At 41.5% G+C, this 22,997-nt stretch overlaps 2 protein-coding genes across 2 annotated transcripts; both read left to right on the forward strand.

Annotated features, from left to right (window-relative positions):
• Window positions 1-427: 427 nt before the first annotated feature.
• prr18 (proline rich 18) lies at window positions 428-2,063 on the forward strand. Its single transcript, XM_068327491.1, has one exon. It carries the CDS (start codon window positions 617-619, stop codon window positions 1,370-1,372), a length of 756 nt encoding a protein of 251 aa, XP_068183592.1. The 5' UTR covers window positions 428-616; the 3' UTR covers window positions 1,373-2,063.
• Window positions 2,064-13,613: 11,550 nt separating this feature from the next.
• Window positions 13,614-17,403, forward strand: tbxtb (T-box transcription factor Tb). The gene is made up of 8 exons (XM_068327048.1): window positions 13,614-14,240; window positions 14,348-14,612; window positions 14,713-14,847; window positions 15,079-15,140; window positions 15,254-15,315; window positions 15,422-15,598; window positions 15,928-16,060; window positions 16,650-17,403. Exons 1-8 carry the CDS (start codon window positions 13,909-13,911, stop codon window positions 16,900-16,902), a joined length of 1,419 nt encoding a protein of 472 aa, XP_068183149.1. The 5' UTR covers window positions 13,614-13,908; the 3' UTR covers window positions 16,903-17,403.
• The last annotated feature ends 5,594 nt before the right edge of the window (window positions 17,404-22,997 follow it).

Here is a 22,997-nt window from a genome sequence, read left to right on the forward strand (position 1 = left end):
ATCTTATACCACCTATGGTATCTGTTACATCTATCTAGTGTTCAGGCGTTGTGTTCAACATTTAAAAAGATTTATATTTCATTTCTAATTAATTTTTCCCTTCCTGATACAATTCTAAAAAATGCGTAAAATAAGTCTCTTAGTATTTACAGATAAACCCCGAAGGTCGGTCAATCTACCACATCTCACTGATGCTTTTTCGTTATTACTAAACTTTTAGAGCATCAACGAATGAGGTTTTTTGGGTTTTTTTTAAATGGGTGGAAATCGGTGGGGGGGGGGGGGGTCGTAGAGAAAGAAGAGGAGGCGACGTGAGGTGAGCGTGGCTCTCCGTTTCAGGAAGTTCTCGGTGGAATGACATAATCAGAATATTTCTTTGCCTTTGTTTGGAGCGTCTCCGGACCACGCCTTCCATCCAGCCCCCCCCATAAAGCATCCGAGCTGCGCGTCTGAGCACTAGTTGATCTCCGGTTAACGCGGACAACAGGTGCAGCAGCCTCCTTCCGCCAGGCTGTTGGATAATGCCCGCAGATCAGCGCCGCTTTACGCAGGGCTTCCTCGTCTGGATTTTGGACACTTTATACGTTTTTATACTCTGATTCCTCTCGGCCACAAGATGCCTTTTCCGCCTATCAACCTCTCATCTCCTGGCAGAGAACTTTTTGGAAAAAAGAAAGCCAACGACGTGCCTCCTCAGTCTGAGCTCACCAGCAAATCCGCGAGAGAAAAAGGGGGATCGGATAAAGTCAAGCACTGCGTCTCTTGGACAACTGCTAATTTAAGGAATCTGGGGCGCAAAGCCCAGCAAGAGAAGCGTAAAAATCCGTGTCAGAAGGTGGATGCCGGTCAGGAGACCCAGGGGAAATGTTCCTGGCTGACGGTGCCAAAGCCTCAGCAATCAACCGAAGTAGTGAGGCGCTCCAGCTCCATGGACTCCACCAGACAGCTCCTCGGCAAAGAGGACGGGAAGAAGGAGATCCAGTTTACCCTCAGTCTCACCCCCGAAGCCATACTTGTGATCCAAAAACGAAATCTAGAGAAGCAGATGATGGCAAAACAACAGAAGTGTTGCGCCTCCGCGGACTTTCGGCACAGGCGAGTTTTCCCATCCAAAAAGACGCACGGGGGATCCAAAAGTTGCGCTCCTGTGGCCAAAGTGGAGAACAACGAACAAGACATCACCGCTATAGTTAAAATATCTCTTTTGAATGATCAGTACAAGTATGACGACGTGGAGTATGAAGAAGAGGATGGAGACGTGGATGAGACCGTTGTCAGGAAATGTAAAGAGTGGCTCAAAGGGGTCGAAAATGCCGCTGCTTTGGGGAAAGTGGACAAACTTTCTGCACTCCCGCACCTTAAAAGCTGCTGACACCCGACTTTTTCCATCTTTCTTCTTTAACTCCTGAGAACAGAGACGATGGACGCGTTAATGCTGCTGCTGATGGCATTTTAAATAGGAGCCATGTGAATTAAAACGCTCAAGAGGATTGTCAGTTTGTTCTGAAATTATTCATTAGATTTCATTTTGAAAAGAAAAAAAAAAAAAAGAAAGAAAATCCCTCATTTAATAAATTACACCGAATGATAGTAACCGTGATATTCACCCGTCTGAACGAAAATAAGATTTGAAAGGTTTTTTTGGGGGGTTTTTTGCAGCCTGTGGCTCATCGCGACAGGGACGTTTTTCTAAATGAAATACTTAACCAATGTTTATTTGTCGCTTGATCTGAATACTTCAATGTTATCCTCCTTTGCACATGGTGTGTGTTTTCAGCGGGGCGCCACCGGCGCGTCAGAGGGGAGCGCGTAAAGAGACTCCTTTGTGTTGGAGAACAATAAGCTATCAGCAGCAGCGTTTTATGAGCGTCTGCTGCTGGAACCCAACGGGACTGTTTGTTTCCTCCTCATAAGAGGGCTTGTATCCTTTATTGGGATTTATCACTGATGTACAGTATTTAATATTTTTCAAATATTTGTACTGTCAAAAAGATTTTTTTTTTTTACAGCGGATGATTTTATGACATTTGAAGTAAAATATCTTTATTTCTTCCATTACGCAACTACCACTGCCGCTTTTCCATTCTTCAAAAGATTACTTTTGTTGTGCCTCTTAAATAATTCCGTTACATAACGAGGACTTGCATTCATTTAGATTTCTTCTACCTTTCTGGACAATCTCCAAAAAGAATATGAAAGACTCTTTGTTGCCACTGTATCTACCTGAGCCTATTGGAGCATTAGTGTTTAAGCTTCTTAGATTTCCTGTTAAGCAGGGTTACCAATACACAGAGCTCAGGTGCGTGATCTCAGGAATGGATGGTCAACCTGTTTTACATGTGTTTGATTAAAACATATTAAAAATCTGGGAGATACCTTCATCTCAAGTGTCAGATTGATGAGATACTCACTGACGGTCATGTTGTAATCAGGAGGAAAGGGGTGTCACTATAGGGATTAAAGGTCAGTTTAGAGCTTAACAAACCAATGTACAACATTTTATATAAATGTACAGGAAATACGTATTCACATTTAAACAAATTAAGACCATCATATTATTAAATTTAGGTTGCATACAATTTACTATGAACTATTAGAACAAACTCAAGCTGAATCAAAACACAAAAACATGCATGAGTTTGGACCAAACTTGATGTTTACAGTCACAAACTTATTAATAGGAAGACATTTATATTTGTGTGTCCAGTGTGATCTGCATTACAGCTGCACTCTTGCATTGTTCTCAGTTACTTGGTAACCAAAAGTTTTGTTTTGTGTGTGTGTGTGTGTGTGTGTGTGCGCACGTGTGTGTGTGTGTGTGTGTGTGTGTGTGTGTGTGTGTTTAACACTCTTTAAGGTTGGACAGAAGAGTGTAACAGTTGAGACATGCCTGCATTTCTGGATAGCTCCCAGAAAGATTATTGATAAGTTGTTTTAGAAACATGGTCTCTACATCATCAAGTGAATTCAGGAGTGAGGAGTCCTGCATCAGAATTTCTTTCTGGATTCATGCATACATTCCTTCAAATTGTTTTCAGCAGAGACTTGGCAATGACGTCTGAGTGCAAAGACCTTCATGGGTCCATCAGTCCTTCTTCAGATTCACACTTATTACCTGCGGATGCCAGAAAGTGTTAAAACCCCATGCACCAGTATTTAGAGTAAAATGTCAGCTATAACCCGGTTAAATGACATTTTATTTAAGACTGGACAAACCCAGACCCATTCGGTTCTTCACGACCCTGCGATGATTTTGTGTCCTGGTTCTGAGATACATAGTTGTGTAATCTTCCTCTATCGTGTCATTTAAATCATAGCCTTGTTTCTTGACCTCTCTTTCGTAAATGTCGCTGCTGGATCGAGGCTTTAGGTTTGATCCATTCATGCCTGCCTGTCTTTGAGGTAACATTCTCATTATTACGTCTGCAGCAGTTCAAATACTTGCATTCAATCAGGTAACATTTCAGACAGTCGGGTCTGTTATGGATGGAATCATTTTGCCTAACCAGCCCTTAAAAAAAAATCTTCCAAAACTTTGCTTCTACCCATCTCACTGCTATTCATGACTCCTGTCAGGCAGGATGGCCTGACGCAGCAGCGCGGTGGCATTATCCTCCTGTGATCTGTGGTGGTGTGGAGCGCAGATGGAAGCTGCCCGTCGCTGACAGTTTGCACACAGCAGCGACAGCTAAAGAACTGCAGGTCCCTCTGCTGTGTCACAGCTCTATTACTGTGGCAACGGAACTGACAAATCCTGTGTTTCCAGCAGCTTTTGTGAGAAAGGACAAAACAGACTCAGCCTGTAAACTTTAGCAGCGTGGTCGTTTCATGGCGTCTTGTTAGGAACCAGGCATTTCCCAGGAACAGGGTGACCTCAGAGGGAAGATCAGAGAGTACTGTCCTCCCATAAAATCTTGAGCATGCTGTTTTCTCCATTTTTAAGTGTAGTTAAATTCTTTATATGCATGTGCTTTCACATGTTGGTGACATTGCCCACATTTCGCATGCCTTTTATATCTCTTTTCTCTTTAGATTCTTTGCCAAGTCCCCATCCAGATGTATTGGAAATCCTTCCCTAAATCTTCTCTCTGGGACATCTGTTGCATATCACTCTCCATCCAGATTAAGCAGGGACACTATTGCCCAATAAGATGCTCAGGACAGGCCATAGCCACATGAAATATTTTTTTTAAACATGATGAAGATCATGAATTCAGGTGAGGGCTTTGTGGGAGAGGACGTGGGCATATTCCACTTGTGTATGTTCGATTTTTTTTTGGCTGGACTTTGTGAGAACACAATGTCAGGCTGTGTTGTGTGGGAGGTTTCACTTGGCTGACAAGAGGAATGCAAAAATGCATTCTTTTTTTAATCTTCAGGCAAGCTGACTGATCCACTCCCACAGAATCTAAATTAGGTTTTCACTGTTGTTAGGCTGGCAAAGAAGTGGAAGTCAAGTCCTGGAGGGGGAAGACCATTCTAGCCAGACCTGGACCTGGAGGCCCCGGTGGGCGTAAACCCCACATGGATGATTTAAGACTCTTGAACAGTCACTGCTCCCCATCACTAACAGAGAAGACAGGTAATAATGAGAGAAACATCCCATCAGCAATCAATAATGTCATCACCTCCCTGTGGTCAATAGTGGGAACTGCTTCCATTCTGAAGTGGCGCTCTCTCTGCTTTCATTTGGTGTCTCTCTGTTTGTCTTTTAGCGCCATCTAGAGGCTCACCGCGACCTGCACCGTCTCTGAGTCGATGCAGGTCTCTGTGAGCCTCATCCTGAAGCAGTTCAGCACAGGTCACTGGAGGCTATCCCAGCTGGCTACTGAGAGGCAGGGTACACCCTGATTACATGCCAGCTCATTATGTTTATTATGTATTAACTTATTTTATATGGTCAAACCACACCTCACGTCACCGGTTATTGTGGATGTCCACATCCCCCTGCTGGTTGAACTTTTTTTCTATTAAAAATAAATAAAGTGAAAACTTTTTTTTTATTTTTTTTATTTTTTGCTTTACAAAATTTCTTAGTTTTTTTTTTTTTTTTCTCCCACTAATTGTTCACGGCCTGTTCGCACATGCAGTTCTCCTTTTACATTGAATTTTGTTCTGACTGGGTGTGAACAGAGCAATAAGCTCTGAGGAGCTTCTGTTCTGAGGAGGTCTAATGTGAGTGAGATCCTGTCTTATCTTCCTCTCCTAAAAGCCGAGCTCCTTCAAGAGGATACAACCGTTCCCCTCTAATGACTTGCACTTGGTTGGGGGGACAAAGAGAAGACAATAAAGGACTTTAAAGGCCTTCCAGTAGGACTCTGTGTTACAAACTAGGAGGTGAGGCACGACCACAGCAGGCGAGGGTAAGAACACCTGCTGAGGTCTAATTGGTCCTAGCTGTAGTTAATGGCTTCCTGTGGTTGTGTGTTTACTTCTCATTTGTTCTGTGTGTTCTGTTTCCCAGCTCTGAAACAAGAGAAGCTCACATTAAACCAGTATTCCCACAGTTCTCTGTCTCTATCCGTCTACGTCTGTCTGCCTCCTTGTCTTTTCTCTTTTCTGACAAAAGGAGTCGGCCTTCTCGGCCTTCAAGATCCTTTCTAAAATCAGCTGTGACCTCATAGGTTTTGTCTCTTGACTGAAGGTATTAACATACTGCAAACAAGGAAACCGAACTTTAATCTCTTTTGTCACTGGTCTGGTCCATTCCTCATCATGACTCACTTTGTGTCTCCTTTGAGACCTCCAGAGGCAGTCCGATCAGCACACACGTCTAGAAAGTCACCGGTAGCAGCAGGATATTTGCAGTTCCATTGCATCCAGCTGTCACCATCACAGCTACAGAAACATCTGGAGGGCGTAAGGAAACTTGTTTTACAGTTTGACAAACAAGGATTCTCTCTAAATACTCCATGTGGATGTGGACTCAACAACATTCCTCATAGATTTCAATTCTTGTTCTTATTTTTATAACATGAACTCCTCGCAAAACACCAACTCAACATTTTTTCATCAGTTTTACACACTTACTTTCAAGTGAAAAAATCTATGTCTTAAGATTCTCTACAACATTTTGCAGTGCAAAAACCTGTGAACTTTTGTTGTATGAAGATCTGCGTGTCAAAGATGGTGTTTAGTGGTAGAGATCAGCTGCAGAGGCTTCTGGGTTAACGCTGTGACGCTCTGGTTCTCTGTGTATGAGCACCGGCAGCGACTCCACTGGAGACACGCTCAGCATGGAGCTTCCTGGAGGAGACAGCTGATTCCTCACATTGAAGTGAGATGACCAAACACAGTCTGGTTCTGCTGCCGGGGAGCCACAGCTCCTTCCTTGTCCGATTTACTCTGAAAAACATAACTTGGGGTGGAATTGTTGTCATCGCGTCCACTACAAAAGAGATATAGTGATGGGGCTGCCGGTGTCACTTCGTGCCAGCGGATGTTGAACTGTTTGGAGATTTCTTCTCATTTACAGCTGTACGGGCCTCCAGGCAAACACCAAGCAGAAGTGGCAGAGATGAGCTGAGAGCCTGTTACCCTCTCATCGTAGTGTGGTTCCACTCACTGCTAGTTGTGTAGGTGTTATTCCGATCATATGAATTATGTTAAAAAACTCTCAGGGAGCTTTTGCTCAGCGTCAGATGGACATTTCAGTTGCACTCCTCTCTGGTTGATACGTATTAATTAATGAAATGATCAATCCACTTCAACTCCCATTTGCCTCTCAGTTCACCTGATACTGTCTGAAGTATAAAGTCCATCAGCCTCACCCAAATTCTACATCACGTGTCAAACTCAGGGGCCGCGGGCCACATGTCGCCCGCCACATCATTTGATGTGGCCCGCGAGATGATAAAAGGTCAGAGTGTCTAAAAATAAATAGGTAAAAGTGTGCTTTAACTTAAAACTACATTTCTTCAACTTTGACTAAAACGTTTTGAACAACGTTAATGTCCTAACTTGTGTTTGATTTCATTACGTGATAAATTCATGGAATTAATGCTAACAGAGTAAAAAGCAAAAAAATACATTTTATGGTTTATTTTTATGTGTAGCTAATGTGTGTAACTTACATGACATTGAGTTACATTAATAAGTTACATCTGGGCCTTTGAGAACAACCATTATAGTTATGTGGCCCTCGGTGAAAATGAGTTTGACACCCCTGCTCTACATGTTAACTGTGGTTTGAACATTTTTCACTGCAGCATGAACTCATAGGAAGCTGCTGCTATGAGGGGCTTAAAAATGTTTGTTATCTTGTTAAAAGTCCAGAATCTCTTGGACTTCTTTAAAAGCATTCATCTTATTGTAAATATATTCTACATGAGATTATTTCATGAAAGTTTCATTTTCCCCTCAATGGAGGAGGTGATTGGTGATTTATCTGTCGGGGCTGATCGGAGCACCGCTGGAGTCTCTTTCCACCTGAACTGTTCCTCCTACAGACGATGCAGAATGACCCTGGCATGTTTTGACGATCTATTGGATGATTTCTGCCTTCTGGTCTGAACATTCCTGGTTTACATTTTATCACCTAGACCTCGACTGTGTGAAAAGCAGTACATCAGTGTTAATCACATATGAGAATATACAGAACCATAAATTTAAGAGATCTGACTCTGACATTATACTACTGTAGTTTAACAGTGAAAGAACCTATAAAGAATTAAATTATAACACAATTTAGTGAGCACATATCTGCGCAAACACCACAATTATGTGACAAAGATGATAAAATTACATCTGAATATCGTATAGAGATAAATTATATGATTGAGATATAAATTTAACATATTGTAAAAGACCTCTGTTTTTGCTTTTACTCTTCATCTGCTCCTCAAAGCGTGCCGTCACGTCCGCTCTGCTGTTCCTGTCGCAGAACCGCTTCAACGGCTGTCGGCTGTGTCAGATAGGGCTGAGCTCGGTTTACAAGGATCTCATATGATATTAGCATGAGGCTACCACCTTGATCATAGGATTTTGGTAAGAGGGCCAAAGAAGTCTTCTGCTGACACGTCCTCCATCACTGTGGAATCTCACCACAGACGTGACGGGGCAGCGGCCCCTCAGAACGTGGCGGAACCATAGGCACATTCCCCACCAGCATAACAGATACCCGAAATAAAAGTAATTAGAGCTGACGCCAAAATCTGGTCTGAGCAAAGCCCTTGTTTGTGTTTTTAAGTAATGAGCCAATTCATCCATTAGGGTCGGCTTTGTGGCTATTTATATGTTTATTATTAGCTGCTATGATTAATGGGACGGTGGAGGCCGTACTTTTCTATCTCTGTGGCCATCTGGTCATGGTCTCTTCAGCATGTTGAATTTCACAAGCAAGCATTGCAAGTCTGCAAAATTAATCTGACTTTAACATAACACGTCCGGTGCTATAAATTGATTTAAATGATCGGAAAATCTAAGTCTGTGCTACCCTCGGGTCTGATTTTGTTGGATCCAAACAGGCCCCGTTTTTATCGAGGTATAAAAGAGGAGCTGCTCTTATTAAAGTCTTCTCAAGCGTCCCCTCTACAGGTTCACCTGTCAACATGTCACCACCAGTATTGCACCCATAGATCCACCTGTGCACATGGTGGGGTTGGTACGTATCTGTTACCTGCTGCACTGCCCTGTGAGTAAACGCTGCCTTGCTCAGGAGTCCTCACCAGAGCCAGTTTGCACCCAGCAGACAAAGTGTGTTGTCACCAGAGTGTGCAGTGTTATTGGGTGTGAGTTGCACCACACGGTGGCCACCCTTTAGAAGCCCATTAGGAATATATTAACAACCTGACATTATGTGTTCAGCTCACACATCACAGCAACAGGAGATTGGACCGTATGAAAACGATCTTCTACATTTTTTTAAAGGATCAACAGTGATTTATACTCTCTGGTTTGAAAGTAAAATTTCCCATTGATGTAATATGTAATTATGTTTTTTTCTCAAGTGTGTTTGTAGGTGATAAAAACAAGTGTTTCCCTCTGGAGAGAGTTTCTAAGGCCCCGTCCACACGATGCCGGAACTTTTTGAAAAAGTCAATATCATCGGGGTACTGTAATCCATCTTCTAAAGGACCGCCAGAGACATCGACTGTATTCCTTTAAACTCCTCACTTTTCATCCAACATGTCAAAGTAACATCAGACGAACAATAAGGAAGGTATTGTCCAGAGCTCTATAAGTGTGTGTTTAAAAGACTGTACTTACTGTCTTTGCTGGTAGTAGCTCAGCCAGCACACAAATAGCTAGCATAAAGCCTGGAAACAGAGGGAAACAGTTCATCTTCACTGTCCAATGGCAAGAAATTACCAGCACCTCTGAAGCTCAATAAAATCCATGAGACACCAGACAGAAACCCACTGACACTTGTCTTCAGTGAGAAAGGACACAGTCAGTAATCATGGCAAGGTCAAAATCACATTTATGAATCCATTAAGGAGAAGTTGACATGTAAATGCTTTTACAGCACACACTCAATCAGGTTGAAGGTTATTATTATTTTTTAAACTGTCAGCACCACACAGTTGTACCTGAACTCAGTTTCCTGATTTCAGATTTTTTTGCAAACCAAAAAAATAAAGAAAGGCAAAATCAGTTTCTCATTTTGTATTTTTGTTTTGCAAGTCTTAATAAATAATAAGAACAAGAATAATAAGAATAAGAATAATATACTAACATAAGATAAACTATGTTAACATAGGGCAAACAATGCAGTTGCTGGTTTTAGCTCAATACTATAGACACCAGTCTCTTGTCATCTGACTCTTGACCCAGAACAATTATTTTACATTTCTACATAAGAAAGGGAGCATGAAACAGCAGCACAGCGGTGGAGATCAATGTTTAAAGTCACCAGAGTGTAATGAGAAAGAAGCTGGTAAAGCGAGGTGGTTGGAGCTGAGGTTGTGTCCAGATGCTGAGGCAGCGTATACAGACTCATTTTCCTCTCACCTCTGTGTCAGAGAAGGCCTGAGCAAACAGGCTGGAGGGGCGGCAGGAAAGGCAAACAGTGGTGAGACAGGACAGGTCAGAGCCAGAAGGCATGCAGGATTATTACTCACTGCTGCTCTGTGCTGACATCCCAGATCGGCCTGTCACCCCGACTGACATCTTTAGGGTGTCAGGCTGTGTTTGTGAGGCGCCTACGCTACGTACTTGTGAGAGCAGTGGTGAAGTCAGGAGATAAACACCAAACTAGTTCTTCTCCTCTCTGTGTGTCATTGACGTATGAGGAGCAACAAGAGTGTGATTGATGATCTATTTGTCTGAATTTACACAAAATCCAACAACAGGGCACCTTCCTTCAGGGCTTGTGTAGACATGTGCTGCTGTTTGATCTGCTTTAGAAAGTAGTAACTGAGAAAAAAAAAAAAAAATCTCATATTTGCTGATTCTGTGCTAATGCAGCCACATCTCTGTATTTACTATATTGTTCATCTGCCCCCTGCGCTGTGGAGCTAGAGAGAAGGGACAGACCCACAACAGGTGATCAATAATTTCATCAACATCATGACTACAACCCAGCCCAAAATTTATCAGGTTCCTCCTAGATTTTTTTTTTTGTAATTCATCTGAAAAAACCAAGCGGACCTGAAACAAATGTCTGAAAGGAGGTAATAAACTGAGGGATGAGTGAAAACATGTTCAACTCTCTTGTTTTCCTCCTTTAACAGTGAAGGATTTCGTTCATTCACTTTATGTGACAGGATTGATTTAGTCATCAAGACATTTCAAACATCAAGATTTTCTTCATGACATTACAGTGTTGAGTGACGTTGACATGAATGACAACAAGGATAATTTTTTATTATTTTAATTTGAAGCATCATTATGTAACTACAGTATTTTCCCTTAAGGTAAGAGGTGGATGGTGAGCTGGATCTCTTATCTCATCACCATGAACACCATGAACACCAGTAGCCCGTTTCCAGTACAGCCAGGTTTACTGGTTTGGGTTGTGTTAGCTTTGCTGCTGCTTGGAGTCATGTCTGACTGTTGTGCAAACTTTTACTGCTGCGTGGCAAATGATTTCTGAGCATCAAGAGGAAGCTGAAAGACATTCAGCTACAAGACGCTGACATGACACTAAAGAGGTTGGCTTGTAGTTAACGTGCACATATGACAAATTAAATCTGCAAAGGATTTTTTTTTCGCAACATATATGTTGCACTTTAAAATCTGTTGGGGACACCAAATTTGACATGATGATTTCGACATATTGATGCTTCAAAAAAAGGGCTTTACTTAATCTCCACTGAAGGGCCAAAGCTTTACATCTCCAATAAGGTTATTTGCAAGTTAAAGGACAATGTGTGTGAGTCTTGTCTTCACTTGAAAAGAAGTGAAAACAGCCTCGATTGTGTTCTCTGAGGTTTATTTGTGTTGCACCTGCATGAGGGGAAGTGGAATGGGCTGTGGATCAATCTATTCCCATATGGATCAATGACATTAATTCACGGTCTCCCTCGTCAGGAAGTGGGATGGTGTGACAGCTGCCATTGGGTGGGGTGTTAGGAGGGGGAGTGGAGGCGCTAAACGGGACACTGGGACTGTGGGAAACGACACTGGCTGTGACACCTCTGACTTTACTCCACGGTTAGGTGTCTCCTTTAAAATTACAGAGAGTAGAGTAGAGTCACAACACGTGATCAGACTCGATTGTGTCTGAATGATTATTGGGAGCCCACACACACACACACACACACACACACACACACACACACACACACACACACACACACACACACACACACACACACACACACACACACACACACACACACACACACACACACACACACACACAAAGAGAGAGAGAGAGAGAGAGATTTTCCCAGAGGTTCTTGACAGTTCCTAAATTCCCTTCGGGTATTATAACAGTATATTAAATTTTTTTAATAAGTTCCCGAGATTCATTTGAGACTAGGGCATGGTGTATGTTTCAGTCATGGGTTTGTCATCAAGTAAACAAGCAGGAACATAAAGCAAACCATGAACAAACGTCAGTAATTTTAACTTTACTCAGGTTTTGGTTTTGAGTGCTGAGAATGAGACAGGAGATCAGAAACATGTTCAAGGAGTCGCTGAACTGGCCCTTAAAGCGACTGAAGTTTGTTTTTCTCTGCTTGCTGTTACCTCTGGTCCAGACTGCTGGACAGGCAGACAGACTCGCTGAGCTGGCAGGAGGAGCGAGGCGTCCACGATCTGGTTAGTAACACAAACCAGTCACAACACAACACCACAGAGCTCTATGGAAGCTAACATGTAGCTGACACACACTGGCTGCTTTTACCATTTGTTTTTTCTTTTGGAGGCCACCATGGCAACATGTCACAACATCATCATTTAGGCACATGCTGCACAATGTATTTAGAGAAATATCAGTCCTGGTTTCATGGAAATTTACCCACTTTCAAACCAATAAAGGAATATCTTAAAATAGGCTTTCCATTCTTCTTCTTTGGCTGCATCCATATCAGCAAAGAAATGTCAAGAATCACAGGCATAACCATCCCCAACAACGGATGTGTTGTTGTTGTTGTTGTTGTTGTTATAATAGTAATTATTATTCAAGTAATTACTGTAGAATCCATTCAAAATGTACTGTATTCACTTGTTATTCCATTAGATAGTTGATGTTGGGGTTAAACAATGAAGAAACTGCAGAAAGAACTCAAAAGAAAACATCAGAGCGTCTGGAATTTAGGAATGTCTCACATTTTTTCTGTCTTAACATCATGAGTTTTGTCCACTGCTCACTGGATTTCTTACTATTGTAAATTGTACTGCAAATTAAATGTAAAAAATGTCAATTTTTAATTTTTAAAAATTGTATATTTGTTAGTGTGGTACTCATTAACTTCATTAAAACACTTTTTGATTTTATAGTAGTTAGAATAAAAAATAAACTATTTGAGCTGCGGTAAAATTGACAATAAGAAAGATTTAAAAACATTTTGCTGAGTGACTTTTAAAATGCTACAGTCTAATAAAATCATGAAAGACTTGCTTAACTTGATCTTACATTTATTTCTTATTCCCCAACTCAAACAAAAAGAGGGTGGAGATTAACCAATAGGTCCAGTGCCTCACATCTTCTCTCCAGACCATCAGAAACAGCTTCATATTTTTATTATAAATTTTCTACACTCAACAACTGAGTAATGAAATGTGAATTTTACCCAATGAGAAACTTTTAAAAACGTAATGTTTGTGGGGTGTTTTTCTCCATGGTAACCAGTTGCACCTTGTCTCAGATGAGGATTCCTAGGTTAAAATAAAAAAAACAACAACGATGTCTCCCATAGAGGTGAGGATCCTTTTGATGTTTTGGGAATTTTAAATACTGTATTTATTATTTATTTATTTTTATTCTTGAGTATGCAAATAACAAAGACTGCAGATAACAGATAATTTAAATACATTTCTAGCTGTTTGTCTCCTATGAAATGCTGCATGACTATTTAATTCTTTCTGTAATTAATCTTTTATCAATTCTATTAGAAGTTTTTTTTTTTTTTACTGGTATAGTAGTACTCATTAACACTGGAAAGGCTTCAAACTTGACTACTAGCACAAAAAAAAGCCTCAGAAAGAACAACTTATGGGTCACCATTAAAAGCATTTTAACCCAATAAATAGGGAAACGTAAGAAGATCAATATGAGAACAATCTGCAGTAAAACAGCCACTGTCGCTCCGTGGAGGGGTTAAGGCTTCTGCAGGTGTGACTTTGATCTAAGTGTCAATATTTACAGGTTGATGTTATAAAGTAGGTTAAACTGCCTTTTTCAAGAAGCTGCCATCCTGTGGACATCAGTGACATGTCCGCTCAGCCAATCTGCGTCAAGCCCGCAAAGATCAAAGAAGAGACGAGCCAACCGTGCGGGGTCCAAACTCCCGCACAGAGATGGAGCTTCTCTCCAGGCTATATAACCAGGAGCTGCTGCCGGATGACTCTTTGGAGTTGGTGGAGAACCAAGGGAGGAGATCCGGGTTTGTGATCGCATCTCAGCCCTGGAAGCTGTTGGACAGGATGGCCACAGGCGCCGTGGATTGCCCCGGTAAGGCCGGTCAGCACCGGGTGGACCACCTCCTCAGCGCCGTGGAGAGTGAGCTGCAGGCCGGCAGCGAGAAAGGAGACCCCACGGAGAAGGAGCTGAAAGTGTCTCTGGATGAGAACGAGCTGTGGCAAAAATTTAAGAATCTGACAAATGAAATGATTGTCACAAAGAATGGCAGGTGAGATGGAGAAGGCAAAGAAAGTAAAAGGTCACTGAATGTGTCACTGCAGTGTTACTGTTGTTTTGTTTGTTTGTTTGTTTGTTTGTTTGTTTGTTTTTATCAAGGCGCATGTTTCCAGTGCTCAAAGTGAACGTGTCGGGATTGGACCCGAACGCCATGTATTCGTTTCTTCTTGATTTTGCATCTACGGACAACCACAGATGGAAATATGTTAACGGGGAGTGGGTACCGGGGGGCAAACCTGAGCCCCAAACGCCCAGCTGTGTTTACATCCATCCGGACTCACCAAACTTCGGGGCGCACTGGATGAAAGCTGCCGTCTCTTTCAGTAAAGTCAAACTCACCAACAAACTGAACGGAGGAGGTCAGGTGAGAAGAGGAGAGCACGATCAGGGTTCTGCTTCACCCTCAACTGACAGCATCTCAGTCCCGGGTGTTTGAAACGGCCACCTTCATTTTGTTATTTCAGGTCATGTTAAATTCCCTACACAAATACGAGCCACGCATCCACATAGTGCGGGTTGGAAGCCCGAGAAGGATGATCACAAGCCACTGCTTCCCGGAGACACAGTTCATAGCAGTAACAGCGTACCAAAACGAGGAGGTGGGCACAGACTTTAAAAAAAAGAAGAAGTTATAACAGAGGATATGTAAAACAAAATCGTTTATTTGCGTAAAATGTCTGCGTAATTTACGCACAGCATTTATTTATTTATTTATTTATTTATTTATGTATTTATAGTTATATGGTAATAGTCACATTGTCATATATAGTTTATATAGTATATATAGAATTTATTTATATAGTTTTTGGATTTTATTTTTTGGATTTTAGGTGACTGCTCTTAAAATAAAGTACAACCCTTTTGCTAAGGCCTTCTTGGATGCAAAGGAGAGGTGAGAATAAACTTTGTTTAACTTGATCATCTTCTTTATGACAAGAGTTTTTTTTTGTTTTTTGTTTTACTTTTTCTAAACATTTCATTGTCATCCCCCCCCCCCCCCCCCAGAAGTGATCACAAAGACGTGAGAGAAGATCCTAGTGAAAACCAGCAGTCAACCTACTCCCAATGTAAGTGTCACATTAAGAAATTCATTTACTCAACTGCTTTCATTTCACACTTTATATTAACAAGTCGCTTATTTGGTTTTGTGTCTCTTCTCGTCTGTGAGGCCAGTAGGTGGCTGGTTTATTCCTGGAACAAGTTCTCTCTGCCCTCCTTCCAGTCCTCACAGCCAGTTTGGGAGTCCCCTGTCCCTCTCACCTTCCCATGGCTGTGAGCGCTACTCCACTCTGAGAAACCACCGCTCTGCCCCCTACACGAGCCCATATGCCCATCGGACCAGCTCGCCCAGTGAGTGTCCTCCTCCACCGTTTACTATCACCATCTAGGAATTGGTCCACTCCCTCCTCAGCCATTAACAAGAAACTCAAACAAATGTTGCAGAGCGTGGAATGGTTTGCATTCCTCTGGCCTTTGTGTGAGTGGAGCCACAGAGCTGTAAATGGTTGGGCTTCAGACCAGGAATGTATGAAGTGAAAATTCACTCCTTTAACAGACATACTGACATCACAGAGACAGGAAATGATGACTCATACTGAGAAAACTGATTCAGAGATACATAATTCAATGTGTGTTCATTTGTGCACCACTAAACCCCACAGCCTCTGTTTGTGTTGTAGCCAGTTACTTAGAAAACTCTTCAGGCTGTCTGTCGATGCTCTCGAGCCATGACAATTGGTCCGGCCTGCAGATACCATCACACTCCAGCATGATGCCTGTGGCCCACAATCCCACCTCAGCCTCCAACTCCAGGTTTGTGTACTTTTTCCATCGCAGCTCAACACATAGCAGTGGAAATTCAAAACCCAAATATGATGATCTAGGTAGAAGAAGACAGAAAAGAATGTCAAAAATTCTTTTTGCTGCAAGTTTTGAACAGTTAGTGTGAGTATTATCTATGCCTATATGGATATATTTAAAAGTTTTCTCCAACATTAACATTAAAGTCATCGGTAAGGCAATGGGAGACTCAACTGTCACTCATGTGGTGATTAAATACTAAAACGATGAACATGCAACCAGTATTTATGTTTAGAAAAGGCTGAAATCTGCCCAAAGCTTCAATAAAGAAAGCAGTTTTTGTACTCAAAAAGCATAAATCTGTATTTATTTCATTTTGTATCTTTCATGTATTCTCCCTTATGTGTTTCTCCAATCCTGTTTATTCTTCTGCACACTGACTTCATACTCTCTACTGAATGTGCTGCAACACAAAGAAACATTTAACAAACTCATCACACAAGTCATTAATGGACTTTATGTTTTAAACTTTAAAATGGGTCACACTTTTAAGACATCCTGAGAGGAGATGCATAAGATGTGTTTGTGTTGGTCTCTGCAGTCAGTACAGCAGCCTGTGGTCGGTGAGCAGCTCCAGCCTGTCCCAGCCTGGAGGGACAAACAACGGCCTGAACTCCCAGTTTCATCGCGGTTCCAGCAGTCACTACCCCAGCCTGTCTCACTCCGTCATAGCGCCCCCCTCTGGCTCTCCTATGTACGACAGCTGCACAGCCACAGAGGCTCATGATGCAGCTCAGTATGAAGCCTCGCCTCACGGCCGCCTGTCCTCTGCCTGGACTCATGTGACCCTCTGAGGAGAACATTTCTGTGGAGGGTCAGCCGTGAAATGAGGCCTGGAGGATATTAAATTTGATTGAAATGATGAATCAACCTTAAATCAAATACTGTTGGGGCTAGAGAGAGGTGACAGTGATTTTGAGTTCTTGAAGAAAAAAAAAAGCGTTTAAAATGTGTTCTGGTTTTGCTAAACTGCCTAGAAATCACACATGACTTGAATGAAACAAAAGGAATACATTTATTTATATGTTTGATATGTTTGAGTTCAATGAATATTTTCATTCATTATATCATGAAAGACACAATAATGTTGAAATATTCTGCTTATATTAAGCATAATCTGTGACATTCTTAATTAAGCATTAAATGTACAGCTGAAAAATGTTGTTTCTTAAAAGTGTTAATAGTGTAAATGAACATGTAACTGAAGTTTAATGTGTAAATAGATAAATATTAATTGTTTCACGTCAGTACCCAACCATGCAATTGATGTAAAACCTTCTATATCATTAATTAAACGTGTCAACATCTCTTAAATTACTGTTTTTGAGACAAACAGATAAGTAAATATGCTTAAGTTTATGCAGCCCTTAAAACGCCGCGCTGTTGAATGTTTTCTTTAAATTCATTCATTCTGTTTGGTGTCATTATGGATCAACACTAAAAACTGCAGAGAGACACTTTAATATTACATACATTTGAGAATATAGATAAACATCTTCCTACAATTGCCCAATAATTGTTCTCTTACAAACATTATTATTGTAAAGTACATTGTATCAGACTATGAGAGTTCTAATGAATGAATGATGTTACCTTAGACATGTACAGAGAAACACCTGCCAATCTTGTTTTACACCCTTTTTTGAGAGAACAGCAGGGAAGGATTATATTTACACATGAGTGAGGAATGACATCCTTGTACATCTGAAGGAGGGGCGACTATTGGGACTGTTTGGATGTGAGGGTGAGAAACCCCAGAGATCAACAGTCAAATTTAGCCCTCTCACCGTGTTTCCATTCACGCCTTGCTGACATGAAAGTAATTTTCTTTTCCAGGATGCTGCTGACATGACTTCAGACAAGCTCGGCTCAAACACCTTGAGCAAATACTTCATATGCATCAAATCTCATCCATACATAACGGGTACTAACATCCAAATGCATTTAAATTGGCATGTTAAGCGTGGGAAGTATAGGCAAAACAGTATTTTAATAGTAGGTAATAAATAGATTATAATGTCTTTATTAATATGTAAAATTATATCACATATCTTGATCACACTGACATGACATAAAATGAATTCAGGACATTCTATGTATATTTCCTCTAATTTATTACTAAGCTAGAACCATTCTTTACCTTATTTTTAAAAACTTTTATCTTGTATCAACTTAAAACTAACAGAAAGTCCAGCTGATATTTCCCTCCTGAGCTGACATGTAACTTTGAACTCAGATGTTGCACCAAGCTGTCAAAGCAGAAAAGAATCAGAAGGACTTTAAGAGATTTTCTAGCCCTGCCGATAGTTGATCATTCCTGCCTTCACTGATTATAATGCAGACACAACCCCGTATTTCTTAGAATAACATCTGTAAACACACATAAAGACAACAGCATACTTAACTAACTTAAATGGGGCAACGATACGCAACTTGACTGCACACATACACTAAGTCCTGCAATTCAGATTTGATTAGGGCTAACTAGTCTATAAAACCATCAAATAATCTTCTCAACACCATCCTAAGCAGGACTAACACATCAACATGTAATAGTCAAGAGATAAAGCCCAGTCAGCCTATATGAAAAGATAAATGATGAGGCAGTACACAGAGTGACCTGGTAAATCATAGAAAATCCATTTAATTTTTTTTTTTTTTTTTTAAAAGAGGCTGGTCAGGGGTGTAAAGGGTTAATATACAGGAGAAATGAAGGCAGAAGCGCTAAAAAGAATCATAAATATATTCATGTTATATATTCATGAACATAGATTCATATGTTCTGAGCTTTAGGGGACACCGGTGTAAAAATGGGAGTAATGCGTCACCATCTATTCCCAGTCAAGAGCGTAGCTGCATCCTGCATTGAGCTGGCATCTCGTCCGGGGTGTATCCAGCCTCTCACCAGCTGGGATAGGCTCCAGCAACACCCGTGACCCGTAAGGCACAAAAGTGGCTGAAAGACGATTCGATGGAGTCGGTAGCTGCCATGTTTTAGACAACATGAAGTTAGTCTGAAGCGATTAAACTGTGAGTAAAACAGAGATTGAAAAAGGAAACGAATGCAGTCGTGTGTCAGGTGTTCAAGGTCAGAAGCTGCTAGTAATGGTTTGATTTTTGTAATATTTTTCTGTTGAAAGAAACCAGTTTATTCACATGGTGTTCAAATGAAGGTCATATTTTCAGTGTATAGTTTGAGGAAGAAAATGTTCCAGATAATCTTGTGATTTCAGAAGCTCAGGTTTAATTGACTTGGAGAAAGTAAAGTAACATCCAGTCTCTTATAGAAACTAAATCGTTCCTACAGGAAGGGCCTTGTGCCTGAGATATTAGTGGATCTCTCTGGTGTTGTTGATGTTGGATGTCAAGTGACTCAGAAAAGCTTTCCGTTCAGCCGCTGACCTGTGATTACTGATAGTGCAGTGTGATTGGTGAAGTCCTTCCTGTTTAGAGATTAATTTCTGATGAGGCTGAGGCAGATGGGAATGTTGTCATGTTGGGAAGGATGAGGTGAAGGTATTATTCTTACAGTCATAGGAAAAGACATATCCTCAACACAGAAGCGTTGTTCCTGAATCAGGTACAATCAGTCTGGATTCACACACCGAACTCAAAGCTGAGCGGGTGTTGACTGCGCCGTACCTCAGCTGATGTGAGCTGTAGAAGTGAAACATTAACCCAGCACTGGTAAAATGAGCGTGTCTATCTCGTCAGACGTACCTGCTTATGCCCCCGCCTGCTATGTCGTTACATTTTGTTTTATTGGGTTTTTTTTATCATAAGTGTGAATCTATCACGTCAATTCACATTATTTTTCTGCTCTATCATATATTTTACAACTGCAACACAATCTGGGATAGATTGTATGAGATGAATGAAGTAAATTTAACTGTAAGCAAGAAAGAGCCTGTAAATATTACATATAGTGTAAATACATTTTACAATAAATACATACAGTAAATACACAAACAAAACTGTGTTGTAACTGTAGAATTCTTTGACAACCTGTGTGTTTCTTTGTTTATAGTAATATATATATATATATATATATATATATATATATATATATATATATACACACATTATATATATGTGTGTATATATATATACTGTATATACTGTATATATTACAAACTGTACAACTAAAAAAAGTTTTTAAAAAGAATTTTTCATTTGAAGCAGCTGCAGGGAATTACTGACATATTCTGGAAAAATAGGACTGTTGTTAATTATTGCGTTTCCACTTGTGTGGTAACACATTCTTGTGACAGTATGATGCTTTTTCATTACATTTGCACTTATCAAGATGTGTAGCATTGCTTTTTACTCAGTTTCTTAAACAGAATAACTCCACAACAGAAATAACCTAACCTGTGGATAGATATCTGAAGAGATGTGACACAAAGCAGAAAGAAATCCAGCTGAGAGAGCGTACAGCCTATAGGCAGGCAATATGGACAACATGGCTGAAGAAGAGGGAGGTCATTCAGCAGACATGAGCCCATTCAGCCTTGAAGATCAAGGCCAGTTAGTACAGCATGACATCCTCCCAGTGCAGACTGGTAGGAAGCCACAGACATCTTATCTGCTAAATCAGATACACATGACTGCTCCACTGATGTGTCCCTGTCACCAGTGGATGAATCAGTCTTTGTTTGGAGGGATCATATGTTTATGTATGCTTCTAACGGCTTTTAATAATGTCAAATAATTCAACACAAAGAGGGTGGATCAGCGCCGCAAAATGGTTTATAAGGAGTCAATATATGTGCAGTAGGATTGTTATGGGCTGTGATTTTATAACAGTAAGCTGAAGCAGAAACCCTCTTCAGAGAAATGATCATTCTGTCCTCCTGACGTGCTGTGAGAACCAATTATCTGTCCTGTGTCGTTTTTCTTTTCATAAGAAATAGTATTTGAAGCAAGAAAATATAAAGGGACATCTGTCAAAAACAAACAAACAAAAAAAACAACAACAACTAAAAAGCCATGAAGGGAGGGTTTTTCTCTCAGCCTAATAATCCCATTATGATCCCAATGAAAAAAAAAAAAAAAAGCATTGACGCAAGCATGTCTTGACGTCAGTAGCTGCAGCGAATGAGGAATGGGAGGGTGGTGGTGGTGGTGGTAGTGGGGGGGGGGGGCGGGTGGGTAGAGAGAGCGGGGTGTGTTTGCTTTCAGAAAAACCACGAAATCGCGTTACTGACACAAGAAACCCGCCGTGGATGCGCGCAAAGACGCACGAATAACCGCTCTTAAGCGTTTTTAATACTAATTTGCCTTGACATCCAAGAAGTGACACATTTCGGTGAAAATACAGTACATGTGCCACACTTGGAAATCTAAACCAGATGCAGTAGTTGTAACATGATGCTCTAACCCGAGAGGGTTCATAAATAAACCAATATGTGAGAGAATGAAGAGAGGAGGGATTGGGGGGGGGGGAGGAAGGTGGGCGCTCAGCTGTTGTCAGGCACCCACCTGTGAGGCCAAGTGGAAAACAAAGTGTGATCATTTAAGAAGGTTTTCACAGTTTTTCCATCACTTTGTATCCGTAGAAACTCAGGAGAGATACAGGCGCTCTCCTCGGACGCCATAATAGCGCTGATTGGTTTTTTTTTTGTCTGTGGCATTTGGAGCTGAGCGGTCTGGAGGAGACGCGGCTGTCCGGTCATTTAGTAAAAGCCAGAGCAGTGTCGTCATCACCTCTTCTGTACTAGTGATCTCACAGTGAAGTGACAAGCAGTGCTGATGACTCTCGGAGCCCGTACACATCGCGTCGGACCTCCGTTTGCGCTGGCACGTCGAGACCTTTTGCGCCACAGATGAATAGTTTTCACCGCTCCTCTGGAGTGATGGCGCATCCTCCTTCCACTACTTTCACAGCACAGTGTCTTCAGTTTTGCGCCGGGGACCAACCCTCTCCTCCTCCACAGATGTTGTCATTGAGTATCTTCTACCCGCAGCCCACCACGTGTTGCCTCGGGTCACATGGTTGGTGTACTTTGGGAGGGCAGACTACGTCCTGATAATCTCCGTTTACATTGGCCTCTATACGCTCCAATATACCCAGGAGTTCACGTCGGTGGCGGCTGTGCGTCATCCATCACTGATTACACTCGTAGTCTGACGTCGCGAAAAGCGCATTCAGTAAGAACACATCATCGACGTAGGAAATTTAAATAGGTTTGAAAAAAAGAAAAGAAAAGAAAAGAAATCAGGACTGACGAAATCCATTTATAATATTAATATCAACAAGTTGCCTCTCGTGCCTTAATTACCTTCTGATTTTGCGTCCACGCGTAATCCGCGACGTACGTGATTGACAGATCACTTCGGCGGTAAATATTTCTCATTCGTCAAGAGAAGCGAACCCCGGACCGTCCGTGGAGACGCGTCCGGTCCGATCACGCCTCAGTCAGCAGGAGATCGACTCTATGCTCCGCTGCCTCTCCACATGTTGACTTGGCCGCCTCATGGTAACTTTTACGCACACAACACGCATGAAAACTGGATGATAAAGAAAGGATCTGAATGAACGGGACGGAGACTCACTCGTATTTTTCTCTTCTCGCCTCCTTCAGACTGTTGTATGTGTTGTATATCCCGCTGGGTGAAGGCGTCTCACGTTACCAGCACACCACGATTCAGCGGTGGAGAGATCCATCACCTCAACAAGGAGCCGCAAATGTCGAATAAACGGAAAAGTCCTGACGACCAAGACTTTGAGGAATCTCCGTCTACAGGCTGCAGCCATCAAGGTAGGAGTCTGGGTCAAAACCCCCGTGTAAAAGTTGTGCTGGGTCCAGAGTGCAGGTATGTGATCAATGCCTTTCCCTCCTGATGTTTGTGCAGAATATTCCAGATTACGATCCTCTGATTTAACCAA

The sequence above is a fragment of the Antennarius striatus genome, chromosome 11 (genome assembly GCF_040054535.1).
Source record: "Antennarius striatus isolate MH-2024 chromosome 11, ASM4005453v1, whole genome shotgun sequence".
Classification (NCBI taxonomy): Eukaryota; Metazoa; Chordata; class Actinopteri; order Lophiiformes; family Antennariidae; genus Antennarius; species Antennarius striatus.